At 36.2% G+C, this 19642-nt stretch overlaps 1 protein-coding gene across 2 annotated transcripts in view; it reads right to left on the bottom strand.

The window, feature by feature from the left end:
- The window catches only part of C7 (complement C7), a 53350-nt gene extending 34086 nt beyond the window's left edge, over positions 1-19264 (bottom strand). The window contains exons 1-7 of one of the 2 annotated variants that reach the window (XM_048814031.1): positions 18896-19077; positions 14257-14312; positions 13664-13803; positions 12320-12395; positions 8714-8855; positions 6350-6497; positions 5150-5288 (exon numbers count right to left, since the gene is read on the bottom strand). In XM_048814031.1, coding sequence (XP_048669988.1) covers positions 5150-5288; positions 6350-6497; positions 8714-8855; positions 12320-12395; positions 13664-13695 — 537 coding nt within the window. In that variant the 5' untranslated portion in view covers positions 13696-13803; positions 14257-14312; positions 18896-19077. Of the gene's footprint in view, positions 1-5149; positions 5289-6349; positions 6498-8713; positions 8856-12319; positions 12396-13663; positions 13804-14256; positions 14313-18895 lie in introns of both variants that reach the window. The other variant, XM_015490481.2, reaches the window with a different exon arrangement.
- Positions 19265-19642: the final 378 nt, after the last annotated feature.

Raw genomic sequence — 19642 nt, forward strand, 5'->3', positions numbered from 1 at the left:
TTTTACCACATATTGAAAATCATGCATATTTATCAAAATGATGAAAAATAAAATGGATCTAATCAGAATTTTTATAGCATCATTTTTATTATAGTATGAAACTGGGTTGTTAAAAAAAATCACAAAAATTCAACTCAGGCCAAAATGGATACTATATACTGCTCATTTATTTTGATTGATAAAAAGAAGGCATTATTCAAAGTTTTATTAGAAATTTTTACAGTCACTAGATAGTATCTCAGTACAATTTGGTTCTGGAGAGACATAAAATTTAACTTTTTATAGCTTTTGAGAGAGACATATGATCTATCTCACTTCTGAAGGGAAAAAAAGGCCTCTTTTTCCCTATCTTTAGATCCAAAATCAAATATTTGATTCCTTTGGACTGGGGTACAACTCAGTGGTGTGCACTTGCCTGGCTAAAGCAAAGCAAAAAAAAAAAAAAAAAATTGATTCCTGATACATTTAAATGAGCCTCTTGGCTGCTTTAGTGCATCATCTCCTGACTCCCATCTACCCTGTGCACAGCTGCAGGAACCATCTTTTCAAGGTAGTGTGGTCTTCCTAAGTTTTCTTTAACTAATACTCTTCTTCTTCCATCTTAGGTCCTAAATTCTCCTAGGCTAATCTGTTCTCTGAAATCACCAATTCAAGCATCCAACACTCTAATGTTCCTTAATCTTTCACTCTCATTTTGTTATTGCCACATCTGCTATTTAATTCTTAGAGATGTGTTCTTTGACTCATTCTCCCTTCTATCAGCATTTTCTACTTTTTACTTTCTTCTTGTTTCAGCTTAATCTTCACGGTTCTTTCCCAATCGTGGTCTTCTCCTTCTAAACCTTCTAAACCCATTGAATTGTGTGTTTCTTTAGCCATTGGTTCATGTGGAAAACGCGTCCCTGATTGCTGGCTCTCCATCATCCTCCATCATTCACCAGGCTTCCACAAGCCACTACTGCTTCCCTTAAGGGTTAGCACTACCGTTCAGGGACCAGGTTTCTTTCTTCAGGTCTGCCACCCTCCAATCCATTCTACACTCTCCAAAAGAGTGGTATAAAATTCCCTTCTTAAACTCTCCAGTGGCTATTTGGTAACCCAAACTGCTTACCTCACCTGAAAAAAAAATTTTTTTTTTTTTTTTTTTTTTTTTTTACTTTCCTGATCACTCAAAACCTCGTTTCCTGCAACTCCTCACACTTCACTCTGGAATATAGTCAGTTTGAACTTCTTTCAATTACTCTGAAGTGCCCTTCCTTCTCTCTTGCTCTTTCTTCACCTCATTACTCTCCTTCTCCTTCTTTTGCTCTCTTTTTAAATATAGACAATGTATAGACATGTAGATATATTATAGGTGTTTATATTATAAGTATGTACATATAGATACAGAGAATCGATACATAGAGATACATAGCCTATAAATGTAGTATTGGAGCCAGACTTCTATAATTCAACCCTGATGTTTGTCATCTGCTCGTAAGACCATAGATAAGCTATTTAACATTTATTTGCCTCAATTTCCTCATCTATGAAATAAGAAACAGCTTTCTGGTTTCTAGTTTCAGATTTTCTTCCTTAACTGTATCTACTCTTGCAGAGAGATCTTCAAGTATGTGTTAGAGTTCCAACACTTGATAAATAAATCATGTTTTTTTTTTTTTCAAAAAAAGAAAGAAACAGCAATACCACCTTCTTGGGTTGTTACAGATTGAGTACCCTTTATCCAAACTGTTTGGAATGAGAAGTGTTTTGGATTTCAAATTTTTTTGAATTTTGGAATGTTTTCATATATATAGTGAGATACTTGGGTATGGGACAAGCCTGAGCACAAAGTTTTTCTGTGTTTCACATGTACCTTGTACATATGGCCTGAAGGTAAATTTAAACAATATTTGTAATAATTTCATGCATAAAACAAAGTTTCATGTTGTGGAATTTTCCTTTTGTTGCTTCATGTCATTGCTCAAAAGGTTTCATATTTTAGAGCATTTCAAATTTTGGATTTTCAGATGAGGGATGATCAACCTGTACAAGAAGAAAAGATGTGAAGCTCTCAGAACACAGCTTATTAGTGTAAATTTCTTAAATGTAAGCTATTTTTATCGTCACCCAAATTATTTCCAGTCAAAAGGTAGATTTAGAAATCTCAGGTATGTAGTCCTCAGGGAAGCAGCAGAGGCTCCGATAATTTAGCATTAGTGAAAACTGCATTTATAATATGTTTTTGTTATTCATTTGATATACAAATGGGATCTCCAAAAAATATCACAAAGTGAGGCTAGGGGTGTGGCTCAGTGGTAGAGAGCTTGCATAGCATGTATGAGGCCCTGGGTTTGGTTTTCAGCACCACGTATAAATAAATGAGTAAAATAAAGGTCCATCAACATCTGGAAACATTTTTTTAAAAAGTCACAAAGTACATTCATGATCAAATGCAGAAGAACCCATGACGTGAGTCCAGCTTAGTTTTTAATGCACTTGCATCTGCAATGAACATCACAGTCTTTCACCTATCTCCCAGACTAGCTGCACAGAGAGGCACCTTCCCAAGTAGCCATCAGGTTTACGTTTCAAAGTTCTTCCTTGTTGCATGGAAAGTATGAATAAGCAGAGAACGTGCATGACATCAAACTCTGTGGCTTACTCAAAAAGAAACAAGGTATGCCATAAAGAGGCTACAATGCTAATCACCCAGAGATTGTAAGAGAGACCAACTCATTCTGCTTTATGTTTATTTAGAGACCTGTGTATTGCAATAAGTCAAAGTCCCTTCTACCTTGCAGAGAGCTGAACATCCAGTGAGCCCAGGTCATTGCATTTGAGCTATGGAGGATATGCACCACTTCCATGTCCACATTGGGGTTTAGCCCTCGGATGACTGGCTCACAGCCTGTTGCTTCCACCCCACTTCCCTCAGGCTGGATCCTCAAAACATCGCTATTCCTCACTCAATAACAGGCTATAATTTCTGTCTACTTCTGACAAACACCTTCACATTCAGTGAGTAGAAAGGCATTTCAGATGTCAATCCAAAAACCAAGCCCTGCTGAGGAAAATGAATGTCAAGACCAGGCTGTTATTAAATTATTCATCTTCTTCAGAAGCTGCAGACTCCTAATATGTCTACCTCCCAACTAAATCAGAAATACACATGCTCCTTATTGCCTCTGCTTTGGAACTTTCTAAATTCGACCCTTGAGAAAATTCACATGCAATTTGTCCCCCTTTATAATTATGAAAGAATTAGCAGCACATCCCCCTAAGAATAGAGGAAGAAAAATTATCAACACGTACGTATCTCGTGTTCTCTCTTCTGGTCAAAGTTTAAATTACAATACTTATTATTCCCCAAATAGAATTTAGAATAGAAAAAGAAATTAAGTGCAGTACATGAAGAGGGTGAAAGGTAATAGAAAAATAAAAAGTTGTAAAATATGACAGACTAGATCCAAGGCCTACTAACTGTTAATTTGGTGATGTGGAGGAAATTGGCTGAAGTCCTTTGAGCCTCAATTTCTACATATATAAAATAGTAAAACATACTTCTCTTCAAAGATATTGTAAAGATTAAATCTATACCAACTTCCTAAGATAGAGCAGATGCCACAGCAGATATTCAAAAATTGGTAGATACAGTTATACTTTGATCAATTTTATTTCATTTTCATGATTCAACAACTCTTAAGTGTAACTAACTCATTCTACATAAGTTGGAGGATGGGGAGTTTTCCATTTATAATTAAAGCTGCTTTCCAGAGAAGATTAATCTGGGTAAACACAGGGCACTTCTGTCTGAACAAACTAGTAGTTTTGTTTTTAAATTTGGGGGTAATAGATAAGGAGAGCTGAACTGGAAATTTTGTGAATACTCCTAAGAAGGGAAAAAAGAAATGAGAGAGGAAAGGTTGGAAGAGGACATCAAGAGGCAAAAATAGAATATGACCAGAAACTTCTGAGGCTGTAGAAGGAGGTTTTGAGATGGAAGATGCCAACTAAGGCAGCCTAAAGCATTTACACCACTGCATCGGGATATCTTTCCTCCAAATCTTCAGGAAAATTCCCTAAAGCTATAACTGTTTTGGATGAGTAGATTTTGTGTTGATATAAAAGAACACAAAGAGTCTAAATGCACATGACAGAAAAAGCATTCAAAAAGCAGAAGTGAGGAACCAAAGGAGACCCCTAGGTATTAAGCAGAGCTAAAAAAAAATCAGGCAACACCAACATCGTCAAGGACAATGAGCTGACACTCTTCCACACTGGGAAACGGATACAGCCATTTTAGAAACTTTAGCCAGTAAAACTTAGTATGTACATATCTAGTTATAAAGCAGCTATTTGAGTTCCAAGCATATGCCCTAAAGAAACTTGAGTTCATTTGTGCAGGACTCATGCACAAGAGTGTTCAAGGCATTTTCACAAGAGAAAATTGAAGACAGAAAAAAAAATGCCATCTGCATCAGCACGATTAAATCTCAAAACCATCATTTTGAACACATTATGGTGGAGGATGGGTATGTATGGGTATTTGCAATTTGTTCGTCAAATTGCACATTCTGCATATATAAAATATTTCAAAATTTAAAAATGAAAGCTTTTTTAAATGAGTTGCCACTATGGCAGTAGAAGGAGATTATCAAACTATTTGTGCCAAGACCCTAGGTTTAACACTCACACAGGGATAGGCAATCAGGACCTTAGCCCACATAGGCTGAGAAGTTGAAATTATGCATATGGACATGTCAGCTTCTTTCCTAGAACATGCAAGGCTCTGGGTTTGATTTCCAGCATCATAAAATCAACAACAAAAATAATGTCAGCTTGAATGATACAAATTAGAAGTATTACTGCCCTGTAACCAAGAGTTAAACAATAGGGATTCTTTTTAAACCCACATAAAACATTTATAAAAATTGACTACAATATGAATATAACCATAAATCCTACCATTATGTGTAACTATAATTCACCAATATAAATATGAAAAGGAAAAAAACCTAAATTGTTTTACAAAGGAAAAACATTGTCCATATAACGGACCATAACTAAATCTTCAGCAAATACTAAAAAGTTAGTTTCACATAAAAAAAAAAAATGATCTCTGACAGTTCACAGATTAGAAATCAATAAAAGTGACATAATTAAGTACCTGAAATGTATAGGAGAGGATATTTCCACTCAGCCTATAGAAATCTCTTTCATCCCCACCGAACACTTTTCTGCATTGACCACCAAAGCTTTTGGTGTTAATGACTCCATTCCTCAACTGACCAGTGAGTGCATTGTAACTGTCAAAAGAAAAACAGTCGAAAAGGAAGAGAGGAAAGAGGTAGAGGAGTTAAAGAACAAGGAGGCAAGAAAAGGCACTTAAAAAAACAGGAATAGTACTTGATGAAAAAAACATCATTAGAGAACTCTAGAAATTTGTATAATACTTTATGATTAAGCACTTCTTTGAGAGAGTGCAAATAAAGAGAACAGCATCCTAATGCACACCATGCATTATCCAACTTCTCCTGCTTACTACAATGGCCAACGCTAATAGCTGAGAAAACCCAACTTTTTTAAATCTAAGAACATAGTTGGGAAATACACAAGCCTATCTATGGCAACAGCTAGTTTTGAATTGGATCTATAGATAAAACCAATACTATTAAGTTTAGTCTGGAGGAGAAAGAGCTTTCTACAGTGAATTTTCAAGTGATTGTCTCTTACTATGCTGAATAGTATATGTCTTAAACTAACTTTATCCTATTCCTCTGTTAATCAATTTTAAAATATTGCAGGAAATCATATCTATATGCTAAAATAGAGAAAAACCTGAAAACCTTAACTCAAGTAAGATAGCTTCCAAAAGTTGTACAGAATTCTTTTTTAAAGGGTAAACATAGGATTGTCCTAAGTTCTCTTGGAAAGCTAGGTTCCCAGTCTCTTTTCAGTCTGGGTATTTACTGTAACATACCTCTCTTCTCTCCCTACTCTCATTCTGATGTCTCTTCATTCTCTTGAGTACAAACCCCCATGACTGAATTGATTCTCTCCTTCTTCCGGCTCTAACTCCTATAGGGTGACCAAATGTCCAGATTTCCATAAGACTGAGAGGTTCCCCTAGTTGCAGAAGTTATAGTTCTAAAACCAGGACAGTCTCAAAACAACAGGTCACTCTGTATCTTGCTACTTGTATCTATAGATATACAGACATGAATTTTAAAATTGTTTCAAAATGTGGCAAAGAACTTTGAGCCAATGAAAAGATTTGGTTATTTGATGATTTGTGAGTAGACCCACCAGACCATGAAATTAAAAGCTGCAACCCTTGATATACTCAGAAGGCTTCTCAGCACCTTACCCATTACCAGTAAGTTCTATGTTGGGAGGAGGTTTATCAGTGTCACACGAAGTTCTGCTTTCTGAGTTCTCACATCTGTCTTCATCAGCGCCATCCTCTTCACAATCAGAATCCCCATTGCAAACCAATGATTTGCTGATACATTGTCCTGAACAAAAAAAAGAAGCTCCCATGCATATTCAAAAGAGGGAAAAGAGGCAACACTATCTGAATCACCCCCAATACTGTATTAATATGAATTTCAGATAAATGCTCAGATTGGCTAGCAAAGGACTAGTGGTAGTTTTGGTCTCCATGTTGCAGAACACTGAATTACTTCCTGTATAATTACTTTTCATTTTGCCATACAAAAAATTAAAAATAGGACCTGAACTCAAAATTCTTAGTTCTCACACGTAATCAGCAAGCAGTTTTGTCTAAATCCTCCAAAATTCATACAAATCTAATTACTTAGAAGGTAGATTGACACCCTGCCCTTCAACTTTTGATCTCTTTTCTGAACCTATTAACCAAGATGCCAAATTTGTGTATTTCTTGGTGATTTCAAATTATAATCTTTAGCATCTACAGTGTGTAAAACCCTTTTCCTGGCATTGGAGTATAAAAGTGAATAAAAATGGTGTTTGTCAGACTGTTAAAAAGCTTTAAATTCTAATAAGGAAGGCTATACAGACATAAATCACTACAGTTCAGCAGCATAATTGTAATGATAGCTATAAGCCCAGGATACTAAGAAAGCACTGGAGGTACCAAATGATGGAGCCCCTGCATCATTTCTACCCATTCTCTAATACTTCTCTGTGTCCTAGTCATACTGGGCCATTTGCATGAATAAAAAGCCATGTTTCCTCTCATCTCCAATAATCTTACACTTACCTTTTTCTCTGCCTGGGAGGATTTTCTTATCCTTCAAGAATCAAGTTAAATACATTTCCCTTCTTAACACTATTCCTATCCCACAAATTACGATGTGTGGTTTTCCTGTGTCCTCATTGGATGCTTTGTGAACAAGTGTCCTCATAGAGTAGCATATATTCCACTCTCCTGTCACTCAATTCAATGCAGCAGACATTCATTGAGAGCATGCTGTAAGGGGAGGGGGGATAGTAGAGGATAGGAAAGGCAACAGAATACAACAGACACTAGTATGGCAATATGTAAAAACGTGGATGTGTAGCCGATGTGATTCTGCAATCTGTATACGGGGTAAAAATGGGAGTTCATAACCCACTTGAATCAAATGTATGAAATATGATATGTCAAGAACTATGTAATGTTTTGAACAACTAATAATAAAAAAAGTTTGCAATTCAAAAAGAGAGAGAGAGAGAGAGAGAGAGAGAGAGAGAGAGAGAGAGAGAATGCTATATACTAGGCACCCCGGGTGCCAAAACAAAAGAAATACCATCTGTATCTTCAAGGAGTTCAGAGTCTACCAAAGAAATATCCAGACCAACAAATAATCCATATTACAGATAGTATGAGATTCATAGGGAACACAGAAGTGATTTGTTAATTATGTCCACCAGTTGAAGGTTTAGGGAATACTTCCCAAAGCAGCTATCATTTGGTTTGGATTTTGAAACCAAAAGAGAATTTTCTAACACAGGGATTCTTTATATACTATCCTGACCCTGAAAATTTAATACTTTTGAGAAGAAGCTATGTGTTTCATTTCTATATCCATACCCCCATCACCATATTTGGATTATTAAAAGAGTAGTACATTTTTATTAAAAGTTATAGAATTAATCTAATTGCATGAATGCAACAGAGACAATAAGTCAAATAATATTCAATGCCAAAACTATGTTTCTAACACACCATGCATGGTGTGAGCCATATCATTCCTTGGTTGGCTACTTAGAGATACTTTTCTTGTAAACATAATTACATGTGCAGGAACATCACTTTTGCTCAGTCTCATGTATATACCATACCCCCTCTGCCTCTTTAACAAAAATGCAATGTTAAGAACTGTTTGGGGACTGGGGTTGTAGCTCAGTGGTAGAGCACTTGCATAGCATGTGTGAGGCACTGGGTTCAATTCTCAGCACTGCATATAAATAAATAAAATAAAGATCCATCAACAATAAAAATATTTTTAAAAAGAACGGTTTAGGCCCATTAATAGGCATAATCCTCTTCAAATAATATTCCCACATTTATTATCAGATGCCTCCCTTGCCTTTGGAGGAATGAGAGCTGAAAGTGTGATTAATATATCACAAAAATCTTTCTGATATTTGGGGGAAATGAATTTATCAGCCAACATAAATTCAGTAAAAATCAACAAACAAATATTGAGCAAGTAAAACAAATAGCATTTCAATTTGTGGTCTGACCCTATGAAAAACAAATTACCTGAAAAACACCTGAAACGTTCTCCACAGCCCTCTTCTGTAGGACACCCCAGTGTAGGTTCACATGACCGTGTTTCAAAAGCACTTCCGGCACAAGGTTGGCCCCCATACTGCCCATAAACAGCGATTGAGCGTGTGCGAGTCTAAACACAAAATAGGGAGTGTCTTTATTTTTTTATCTGTAATTTCCTTTTTCTGAGTACTAAAATGTGAGAGGGGAGCTGAGCAAGTGGCTCAGCCAGCCTTACAGTGCTTGCCTTGCATTCATGAAGCCTTGGGTTCAATCCCCAGCACTACAAAAATATGCACATACATTTTTATATATCTGAGAAGAATTAACACAATTTGTAAAACAATATCCAGGAAATTGTCCTGGTGTTCTACATAAGTAAAACCTAAAAAACTAATGGATAAATGCATAGATCTTCTTGTCCTTCAGTTCAGTGACACTTGGATTACTATTTATAGAGAGCTCCCAGCTTTATATTTATTTTCAGGTTTAAGTGGGGAAAAAACAAAAACCTTTTTTAAATGATTCTTTGAAAAAGTAAACTTGAAAGAGTGAAGCTTAACTGGGTACACACATAAGTAAATAGATTACAATGTAAAATGTTTTGACCAAGGCTATCTAACAAGAGTTAATTAAATTAGAAATGGTGAAGTAAATTTTACTGGAGTGAAAGTAAGGGTGACTGGGAAGGGGAATTAAGGTGAAGAGGAGTTAGGCTCACTTTCAGAAAAATGATGCCAGGTGATTTGAGCTGAACTGTAGACCTTTTTTAAAAAGGCAAGGAAACTAACCCAGAGAGAAATATACTAACTTGGAGGCCAAGTTTATAAGACAACCTAAGTGGCCCAAAGGATTACAATGAAATTTTACTAGACAATCAAAAGCATTAACCTGTAAAATGGGAAATATGTGAAAAATGCACCTCTGAAGGTAAATTGAGGGAATTATCAAGCTAAATGAAAAAGTTAAAACTAATTTGTCCTAAAATTCATGACTCCTCAATCAGTATAAAGACATATCTCTACTATTAAACAAAAATAAAGATCTAGGCCAGGCGCTGTGGCATACGCCTCTAATCCCAGTGGCTAGGGAGGCTGAAGCAGGAGAATCCCAAGTTCAAAGCCAGCCTCAGCAAAAGCAATGGGCTAAGCAACTCAGTGAGACCCTATCTCTAAATAAAATACAAAATAGGACTGGGATGTGGCTTACTTGTTGTTAGGATGGCCTGAGGCCTGAGCCTAAGCAACTCCATTTTAAAAATTCCAGTTTGAAACCTGCAGTCTCACCAGGCACATCCACAGATCCCTCCAGTATGGCCTCAGACAAGTTACTTCCCCTCACCCTGATAAAGAGAGTGAAGTCTCTGGCAAGTTGTCCTCACCTGATAAGAGGTGAGAAGATCAGGGTGGAGACCACCAGACCTGATGTTCATGACCTCAGGGTAAATGATGTCACTGAGAAATCTGGTGGTAGCTGATAAGGATTGAAAGGCGGGGTCAAAACCCCCCAAAATTTAGTATAAATGATAGAGCAAATGAACAGGGATTCAGCCAGCCGAAACAAGGATGCGCTCCAGCTGGAGAGCCTGATGAGGACCTGACATCCCATCAATTGTCATGGTTCCTGAACCTCTGAGGGATCTGTGAGAGCCACAACTCCTCCCTATGACCTCCTCTTCAACTGGTCTTCCACTCCACACCAGGAAAAGCCTGCCTTGGTTCAGGACCTGGTCACCACCGTCTGAGTAAGTGTGCATCTGCTGGACATGAAGCTTAAGGCTTAAGACTTTTGAACTTAGCACGCAGAGGGGATGTCTGTCATTAGCCTGTCATGATTAAGTGTGTTTTGCAGGGCTTAGAATTAATCTAGAATTGTTTGCTGTGAATTAATTAATCTAGAATTGTTTGCTGTGAATTGATTATGTCTATTGCAGTGCCTAGTATTAAGGATTGTCGTTTTCTTGATTAAGAACCTGTAGAGTGAAACTGTATTGAGTAATTTGAGTGAATAAAGCATTGAAAGGGGCAGAAGTGTATATGGACATTCATTATTTCTCCCCTCAACTACATACGTTGCAATTTTGCCCCCTCACAGCACTGGGGGAATGCCCCTGAGTTCAATCCTGAGTACCACTGTCCCCTCACCCCAAAAAAGATCTACAAAATCATTTCCCTACCCACCAGAAACAGAGATGTATCTTTTAGCATTTCTCCCTTCTTCACCCTTCCTCCATTAATAAAAAACTAGCCAAACATCACTTTCAGAATACTTACACCTTGAGCGAAGACCAACAGGGAAGACTGGGTACATAAACCAACTTTGAATTTATCCATCCTCCCTGACTTAGGCTACAAGTGGGGATTCCTTGGTACAAGCATTGTGAACTTTGAGTTCTGAATAAATTTGCATCAGTTGGAGCTGACTCTGGCTTTTTTCAGTGATCTAAGCAGAGGAACCATGAAAGAGGAGTGGAACTTAACAAAGCAGCTTGATACATTTTTAGTTTCTGTTTTTGATTGATTCTTCAAAGGCTCCTTTCCTGAGGTTCCAAAGCACGGATCCTGTTGTTTGTATAAGGAGTGTTTGCTCTCTCCATCCACGAGGGTGCCCCAAACGCCACCCACTCTGAACAGGCTCATTCTCACCTGTCAGGTTCTGGTCTTATGACCCCTTTTTCATTTTCCACTTGTCTCTTTCTGAATAAAAAAAATGTTGCTTTATAATCATTGCATGATGACCTTCACTCAAAGAAAAAAAAATACTCTGTCTACTTAGAGTTCTTTCTTGTTTTTAAATTATAAAAATGTTTCATGTTCTCGGTGTTTCTTTGACTTTTGCCTCATTATTCTTGTACCTTGTTGACAGTATGTTAGGTTAAAGTGGTATAATACAAAAATACTCTGATGAGATAATCCTATTTTTTAAAAATTACAAACACATGGAAATTAAGCTAAAGTAAATACTCAAATACTGATATATGTTTCTCCTAAATAGTGAAATTATGAATACTGTTTTCTTTCCTTACACATCTCTGTATTTTCTTCAATGAATGTCTTATAAAAGAAAACAAAACATATCTTTAGAGTGACTATATAATATCCAGGTCAATTCTAGTATTTTATTTGTACTCTTTGGGAATTAAACTTTAAAATATTGCAAAAAAATGATTTTTTTATGGTTGGTCATTATTTGTGAAGTAAAACAAAGCAACCATTTTGTTATTTGCTAGTTTGTGTTTAAAATAAGAAGAAAAGTTGAAATGACGGAAATGAAACAGATTTTAGATTATATACTAATTTCATTTCATGCTATTTCTATTTCTCTAAGTTAGTGAGTTGCTTTTAATTTTTAGCCCATAAGCTTTCTTGCCACAGACAAGATCTAGAAAGATTTTTCTTCATGAAAAACAAATGTAGAAATTACTTTTTTATAATATCATTAAACTTAAGTCATACTTTTTCCCTTCAAAACTACTAAAATAATTATCAAAAAACACTAGCACTAATTTTATGAAGATTAAAATTTCATGTCATTTTGGCCATACTTAAGCTGTTTCTGCATATAAGTAACCAAATACAAAGTTTAGTGTTGTCCTACCTGAGTCTTGGTACAGCCACTGCATTCTGACCAAGGGCCATAGGAATCCCACTGGCAGTTGACTGGAGAAGAGGCACTTGTGGTAGTTTCAAAATATCCATGATAAAACACAAGAAGATAAGTCAGGGAACACAAAGAATAGGTAAGAATAATCAAAAACACTTCAAAAAATATTTTTTCCTAAGGAATATTAAGAGTATTCTAAAGCATAAAAAATGGGCTTATTAGAAAATGACATTTATTAAACATCTACTGTATGTGAGGTACTATTAAGACACCAAAGTTGTAAAAATAATAAAAGAGGTAGCTCATTGTTGACAGAGGGAAGGATACAGATACAAATGTTCAATCATAGGACAACAGATCTAATCTAGTAGATATGATAGCAGAGATGTTATAATAATATCTCTGTGTTATGGAAATACAGAGAGAAAAGAATGCTCAGAACTGGGAGGGTAGATGAGAATATACAGGAGGAAGTTAATAGGTTTTTGAGAGGGTTCTGCATAATGAGTTGAAGAGTTATCCAAAAACTTAACTGAGAAATAATTAGCTCTAATAAGACCCTATGAGAAACAGTCTCTTAAAAGCTAGCAAAGGGGCTGGGGATGTGGCTCAAGCGGTAGCGCGCTCGCCTGGCATGCATGCGGCCCGGGTTCGATCCTCAGCACCACATACAAACAAAGATGTTGTGTCCGCCGAAAAACTAAAAAATAAATATTAAAATTCTCTCTCTCTCTCCCTCTCTCTCACTCTCTCTTTAAAAAAAAAAAAGCTAGCAAAGGCTAAAGTGACAGTGATTTATATTTAAACATTACCATGCTCATTTAGGCTACTCTTCAAACACATGCCCAAGTGCAGCAATTTGAGCTTAAACAATTCCACTCAAATAAAGTACATGCAGGAAACGGAGAGTTGGCTCTCATACACTGCTCAACTCTATGAAGGAGGATATTGGATTAGTCCTAAAAAATTGACTTGCCAAAAGATAAAGGGACCAGGATTTTTGGCTTCTGAATTCCTAGCACATCTAGGAATTGTTGGAAAAAACATTTGAATCAAGGTGATGTTTGCATACCTTAAGACTGTTGATTACCCTGAAAATAATCAATCCCTTTCTCTAATATATGCACCTCAAGTTCTTTTATGGAACCAACCTTGGTAACCAGTTTTCATATGGCATCAATAACTGAGTATATTTGACCCTTAAACAATCTGAACTTACTGTTGTCTATTTTGTGTCCCAGTGAAAAGCAGAGGTGTTCCCCAAATTCAGAGATTTAGGACTGAAAGCTAGTTTGGACTTCCCTACATCATCCTGTGCAGGGCCCTTAGTACACTCACATTGCAAAGAACCATCTCAGGATCTGAGTCATCCAGTAGACACTAAGGGTCTTCTAACTTCTCAGCATCCCCAGGTCCTAGCACAGCCCTGACACATATTCTAATTGTTCCATAAAATGACCTGACCTGTCCCCATCACCCTGAAAGTAAAAACAAAAACAAAAAAAAAGTCAGAGGTGGATGATGTTTGCTTTTCCAGGTCCTAAGAGATGATAAAACCATTTTCTAAGAAAACTCTCAACCTTTAAAATCCATAAAATGTTTTGCAAGGATTACACTTAAAGATCAAATAGTACTCTAGGATGTGTGAATCTGCTGGGATTCTCTGAGTCACAGGTAAAATCGTGGTACCAGGACAAAACCTTTGAGGTGTTTTAGTCTTTAAGTTTCTTACTTACAGGGAAAAAAAAATAAAGTAAAAGAATAATAAAACACTCTTTTGATACCATCAATTTTTCTAAAAATAAGACAGACAAAAAAAACATGTTGTAGGAATAAATACTCTCAAGCTGCAACTTAAGAATTAGACCACACTAAAAAAATTTCCTTAATATTTTTTAATGATTTTCACACACAATCCAAATAATTCTTACCTTGAAAAAACTTGGAACTCTCCTATAAATCCCACAAAAATGAATAAGCTTATTGTCTGGAGAAGAAAAAGAATAAAGTATCACTTTAGATTTCATTTCATTAATGAGTTGAAAACCAAGACATTCATATAAAGCCAGATCTCTGGGTTTGGAGTACAAAGAGTGAAAGAACCATGTAAAAAGCTAAATAACTGCTTTTCCTTTAAGGTTCCATTTTAAATAGAAATTTGTAGTTTCTTCAAAAAAATTTAAAAAGCAGAACTGCCATATGATCCAGTAATCCCATTGTTGAGTATAAATCCGAAGAAAATAAAATCAGTATGCCAAAGAGATACCTGTATACCATGTTCACTGCAGTATTATTCTTAATAGGAAAGACATGAAATCACCCTAAGGTCCATCATTGGATGAATAGATAAAGAAAATGTGATATGAGGGGTGGGAGTACAGGTCAATGATGGAGTGCTTTCCTAGTATTGTGAGGCCCTGAGTTCCATGGGCACTAAGACAGAAAGAGAGAGAGAGAGAGAGAGAGAGAGAGAGAGAGAGAGAGAGAGAGAGAGAGAGAGAGGGAGGAAGGAAGGAGGGAGGGAGAAAAAAATATGGTGTGTGTGTGTGTGTGTGTGTGTGTGTATTGCTCTCAAACTATGTGCAATGGAATAAAATCTTAAAAAAAAAAAAAGAAGGAAAACCTGCCATTTGCAACAACAGATGATCCTAGAGGTCATTGCATTAAATGAAATAAGCCAAGCACAAAAAGGTAAATGTCACACTTAACAATCTAAAAATATTGAATTCATAGAAGTAGAAAGAATCATCAGGGCTGAGAAGGTGGGGGGGTGGGAGGGTTGTTGGGGGAGACTGTGGTAAAAGGATATGAAATTTCGATTAGATAAGAAAAATAAGTTCAAGAAATCTGGTGTACAACATGGTGACTATAGTTAATAGCAATGTATTGCGTTCTTGATAATTATCAAGAGAGTAGATTTTAAGTGTTCTCACCAAAATGTAAGTATGTGAGATGATACATAGATATTCATTAGCTCAACTGAGCCATTCCACAATGTGGACCTATTTTAAAAGATGATGAGACAGATATATACAATATTTACTTAATTTGTAAAATAAATAATTTTAGGGTAAAAATTGATGTAATTCTCTGGGCCACACCTCCCACTGTTCATTTCTGTAAAGACAACTAGGGTCTGGGCTGTACCACAGACAGACAAATGGAAAATAGTAGAGTTAAAGGGCCTCCAGCATTTCCTTAGGGCCCACCATCTTTTAATTCCTTTCTCCACTTCCTCATCTCTAACTTTAGCATCCTAGAGGACACCGGAGGGGAGAAAATTTGGAAGAAGCATCAGTGATGATGGCTGTGAAGTTAATAGGGAAATGAGCTCTGGGAATGAGTAAGCAAAAGTTGAGGGACAGCCTCAGGCAGGGGGCGGTTCTCAGCTTTAGTTCTGTGGGCAGCTCCCTCTGTGTTTAAAACACTCCTGAGGCCTGTTATCATCATCTTTATGGGATAGCACAATCTAAATATTGAGGACCTGACAAGTTACAAAAATGTATGTAAAATGGGATTACATTTCATTTGAAAAATCAAGCACATTAAAGAAAAACTAAATCTAGAAAAAAATAGAACAATAAAAGTTTATTTCTGGTTGTAAAATTATAGATCATTTCCATTATCTTATTTTCAGTTTTATGTATTTTCCTTTTACTGAAAACTTAAAGGTTGAGGTGGTGAGTATAATTCATTTTTTTACAAGTGATTCTCTAAGTATATCAAATACATTCACCTCATAACTCAGTGTAAAAGTCCTTAAAATTGCTTATCCCACATTTCCAGAGGTCAAGATCCTTTGTTTTCTTCCTAAGAACCTCTTTTTCCTCACTGTATCGATGGAGTGTTTTCCCAACAATTTTTCCAGAATCTTCCACTAGCCTTCCCAAATCATCCATCCTCTAATTAGGTATCTTCCTTTCAGTTGTAAAAATCCTACTTGCCTATTTCTAGCTTTTATAGCTCTACAAATCTTTCTATTATCCTAACTAGCACCTTCAGGAAGGTAGAAATGTATCAAGGAGCTGTATCTAGGAAATGTATCTAGGAAAGAGTAAAGAAGTTATAAATACTTTTCTGATTTTTCAACAAACATGTGAGGCATATAATCATTAAGTTTTTTTTTTTTTAATTACGACCTACATGGTTTTTGTTTTTGTTTTTGTTTTCCTTTTTCAAAAATGTGCCTTTTCTCTGTGCTGTCAACTTATTTTTTCCTGCCCCTGGGAAAACACATTCGTATTTTATTTACCACTCTTAAGCATTAACAAATAGTCACATTTTCAGAAATTAAAAATTCTAACTTCAATTTATCATTAGTTTAAAATTCCTCACTCCTTCCTATCTCCTAGGTACACATAATGGGGGAGTGGTAAGGTGCACGTCAAAATTCCTACCTCTTACTTTACTTCCCCACTTACCCTTCCTCTCTCTGTCTTCTTCAAGGACAGAGCATCAGGAGTGAGAGGGAAAAGGGTCAGAAAGGATCTTGCTTGACTGATCCCATTGGAGTCCAGGATGGTAAATCAGGGTTGTCAGATGTTTAGATGCCAATTCTTCCTCTTCACTGTGGACTCCCTACCAGGCATCCACAACCACCTCCCTGGCACAAATGACTCATCTCTTTGTTCCTCATTCCTGACTGTCATCACTGCCTGCCCCCTACAGTCCTTTCCACACTATGCCATTGTTGGGGTTGCTTCGTACTGCAGGTGGTCAACATCTCAAGCAGAATCCCTAACAACCCATACTTGACTCCCTTCTCAGATCCACTTCTGATCCAGGGGATACCTGCTCATCTTTGTCCTACCAAACTCTGAATACTCAAGCTGTAGCCTCTGCAGCCAAGGTGATTGACTCTGCTCAATGCTGACTTTCAGTTTCCCAAGTGTGTATAGAATACCATTCCTACATCTTCCACCCTTTAAGGAACAAAATCCTGTGTACTATTGAGAATGGAGATGGCATGAAGGTCACCAGACACATTTGGGGTTACTTTTTTACAGTAGTGCACAGAATGTAAAACATCCTACATCTTAAAATGTGAGAGCCCTAAATGTTTATTGTTCTTGGCTTTTGACACTCAGCAGCCAAAACAGGTATAATCAAAAAAATTAATATTCCATTAGATGGATTCACACTCCTCTGGCATGTGTGAGGCATTGGGTTTGATCCTCAGCACCACATAAAAATAAATAAATAAATAAATATTGGGTCCATCTACAATTAAAAAAATACTAAAAAGGTCAAACATGGAAACCATTTCTAATGTCTTAACAGTTTAGGCTTTCCCAAGTTTCCCTTCAGGTTTACTATAAAAATATGACTATCTGCTTTCAAATCCAGGTAGAAATTTTGCATGCAACTTGAAGTGAAACCATTGCATTAATTGTTGATATTCTATCAACCAATTAAAGAATTAAAATATATTTATTATCACAACATTAAAATTCTGTAATAATCAATGACTGTGAACTACATTGTTGAGCATAAAACAATCATTAAGATGTCTCATCATAGGAAAAATTAGGGAATTGATTGACACTTAATACAAATATTAGGAAAAAACATATTGGAAGACTTTAGCAAAAGCGTAATATTCTTTTTGAGCTAACAAATGCTCTAAATTTTTAAATAAAAATGCAAGACAGAGTAATAGAGATTAAATTATCTCACAGTTCTAAACTTGTTAGATTACTTGGTGTCGTAGCATCATAAAATTAAACAAATTAACTTTGTGATTTATGTTTAACTTTTAATTATTTAATTGTACATGAGGCAAAGGTTATACAAGACCTGTATATTTCTCCTCCTCCAATCCTATTTAAGTGAGCTTGGATTCAGTACACAGAGGACCGTAGTTAACAAAGAAGCAAATCCAGAAGTTGCCAGGTCTGCAAAACTATTGTTCCAGTGCGATGAGGCAACAACTTGAAAGTTTAAATGCCAAAATTTGCGATAAAATTGAACTAGCAATTTCAACTTATTTTGAATCCCAGAAATTCAGTCTATAATAGAGTCTTATGTCTTTGGTCCTGCCTTTGGTTGAATAGTAATTTTTTAAAAACGTTTGTCCATTCTGCATTGGTCCAACGTGTGTATTTGGCAAACTTTTAGTTTCATTCCATCTTCCATTCATATCTTCTACTCTCACAATCCTAACCCTTTCATCCAGGACTCCAAATTCTAAGGTTCCAAATCTGCAAATCAGGTCCCCATTGCATGGCTCCAAATTAAAACAGACAGATAAACTGGAGAAAAACTTTCCCTAAGAGGTAACAGTAGTACTATTGTATTACATTATGGCTTTCCCAGGACTTTCATAAACAGTGTCTCCAACTCCCTCTTCCCAGCCCTCTAAACCTATAATTAACTGTAAAAAAAGAAAATTAATTCACTTTAGCTGAACTATTCAAAATATATTTAAATAAGGATTTTTTTAAAGTCACTCTCAGATCTTTGTCTTCTATATTTTTCCATGTCTTTCTCTTTCTTTGGTTTCTTTAAGTTAAGAATTACCTTTCTTTTGAGATAGCTTCATTTGTAAAAGTAATAAACTTATTATCTTACCTTCATGTTTGGGAAAACTTTCAAGGCAGAAGAGAGGGAAAAGTTTTCCTCTCTAAGGGTACTTTTCAACGGCAGGAAGAGTCCAGCAGACTGTCCGCGCTCTGCTTCTCCCTGTTCTGGATTATCTTGGCACTTATTTATAAACCAAGTGGTTCTCAGACATAGCTCATACTCCAGCTAGATTCTTCAGAGACATGAAGAGCCTCCTTCTGTACTTAATCTATGACTTGAAGCCAGATGTATTTTATCAGTTTCACAGACCTTAACTACAGCCAGCTGGGACTGTTTGGAAGTTAGAGATAAGTTTCAGAGAAACATATCTGTAAATCAGGAAAGATAGCAAATGTTCTCAGTTCAATATTTAAATGACTTTCATTCCAAGGAGATTCTATGTAAGGCAAGGGATAAGCCTCCTTCCTGTTTCAATGTACTGAACTGAGCAGATGTTTTCATGATTCTCTCAAAGGTGTTATAAACTAAACTTTGAGATTAAACACTTTGTAATAGAAATGATCTTGTCTTCCTCCATTTTCTGTTGCTATAACATAATACCTGAGACTGGGTCATTTATAAAAAATAGAAGTTTATGGCTTACAGTCCTGAAGGCTGAAAATATCAAAAGTATGGCCCCAGTATCTGGTGAGGGCCTTCTTGCAGCATCATAACTTGACAGAGGGAATCACACAGTAAAACAAAACAATCATGCTAGCTTTAGTCTCTCTTTCTCACCCTCAAGACCCCCATCTA

This window comes from Marmota marmota, unplaced genomic scaffold, assembly GCF_001458135.2.
Source record: "Marmota marmota marmota unplaced genomic scaffold, marMar, whole genome shotgun sequence".
NCBI lineage: Eukaryota > Metazoa > Chordata > Mammalia > Rodentia > Sciuridae > Marmota > Marmota marmota.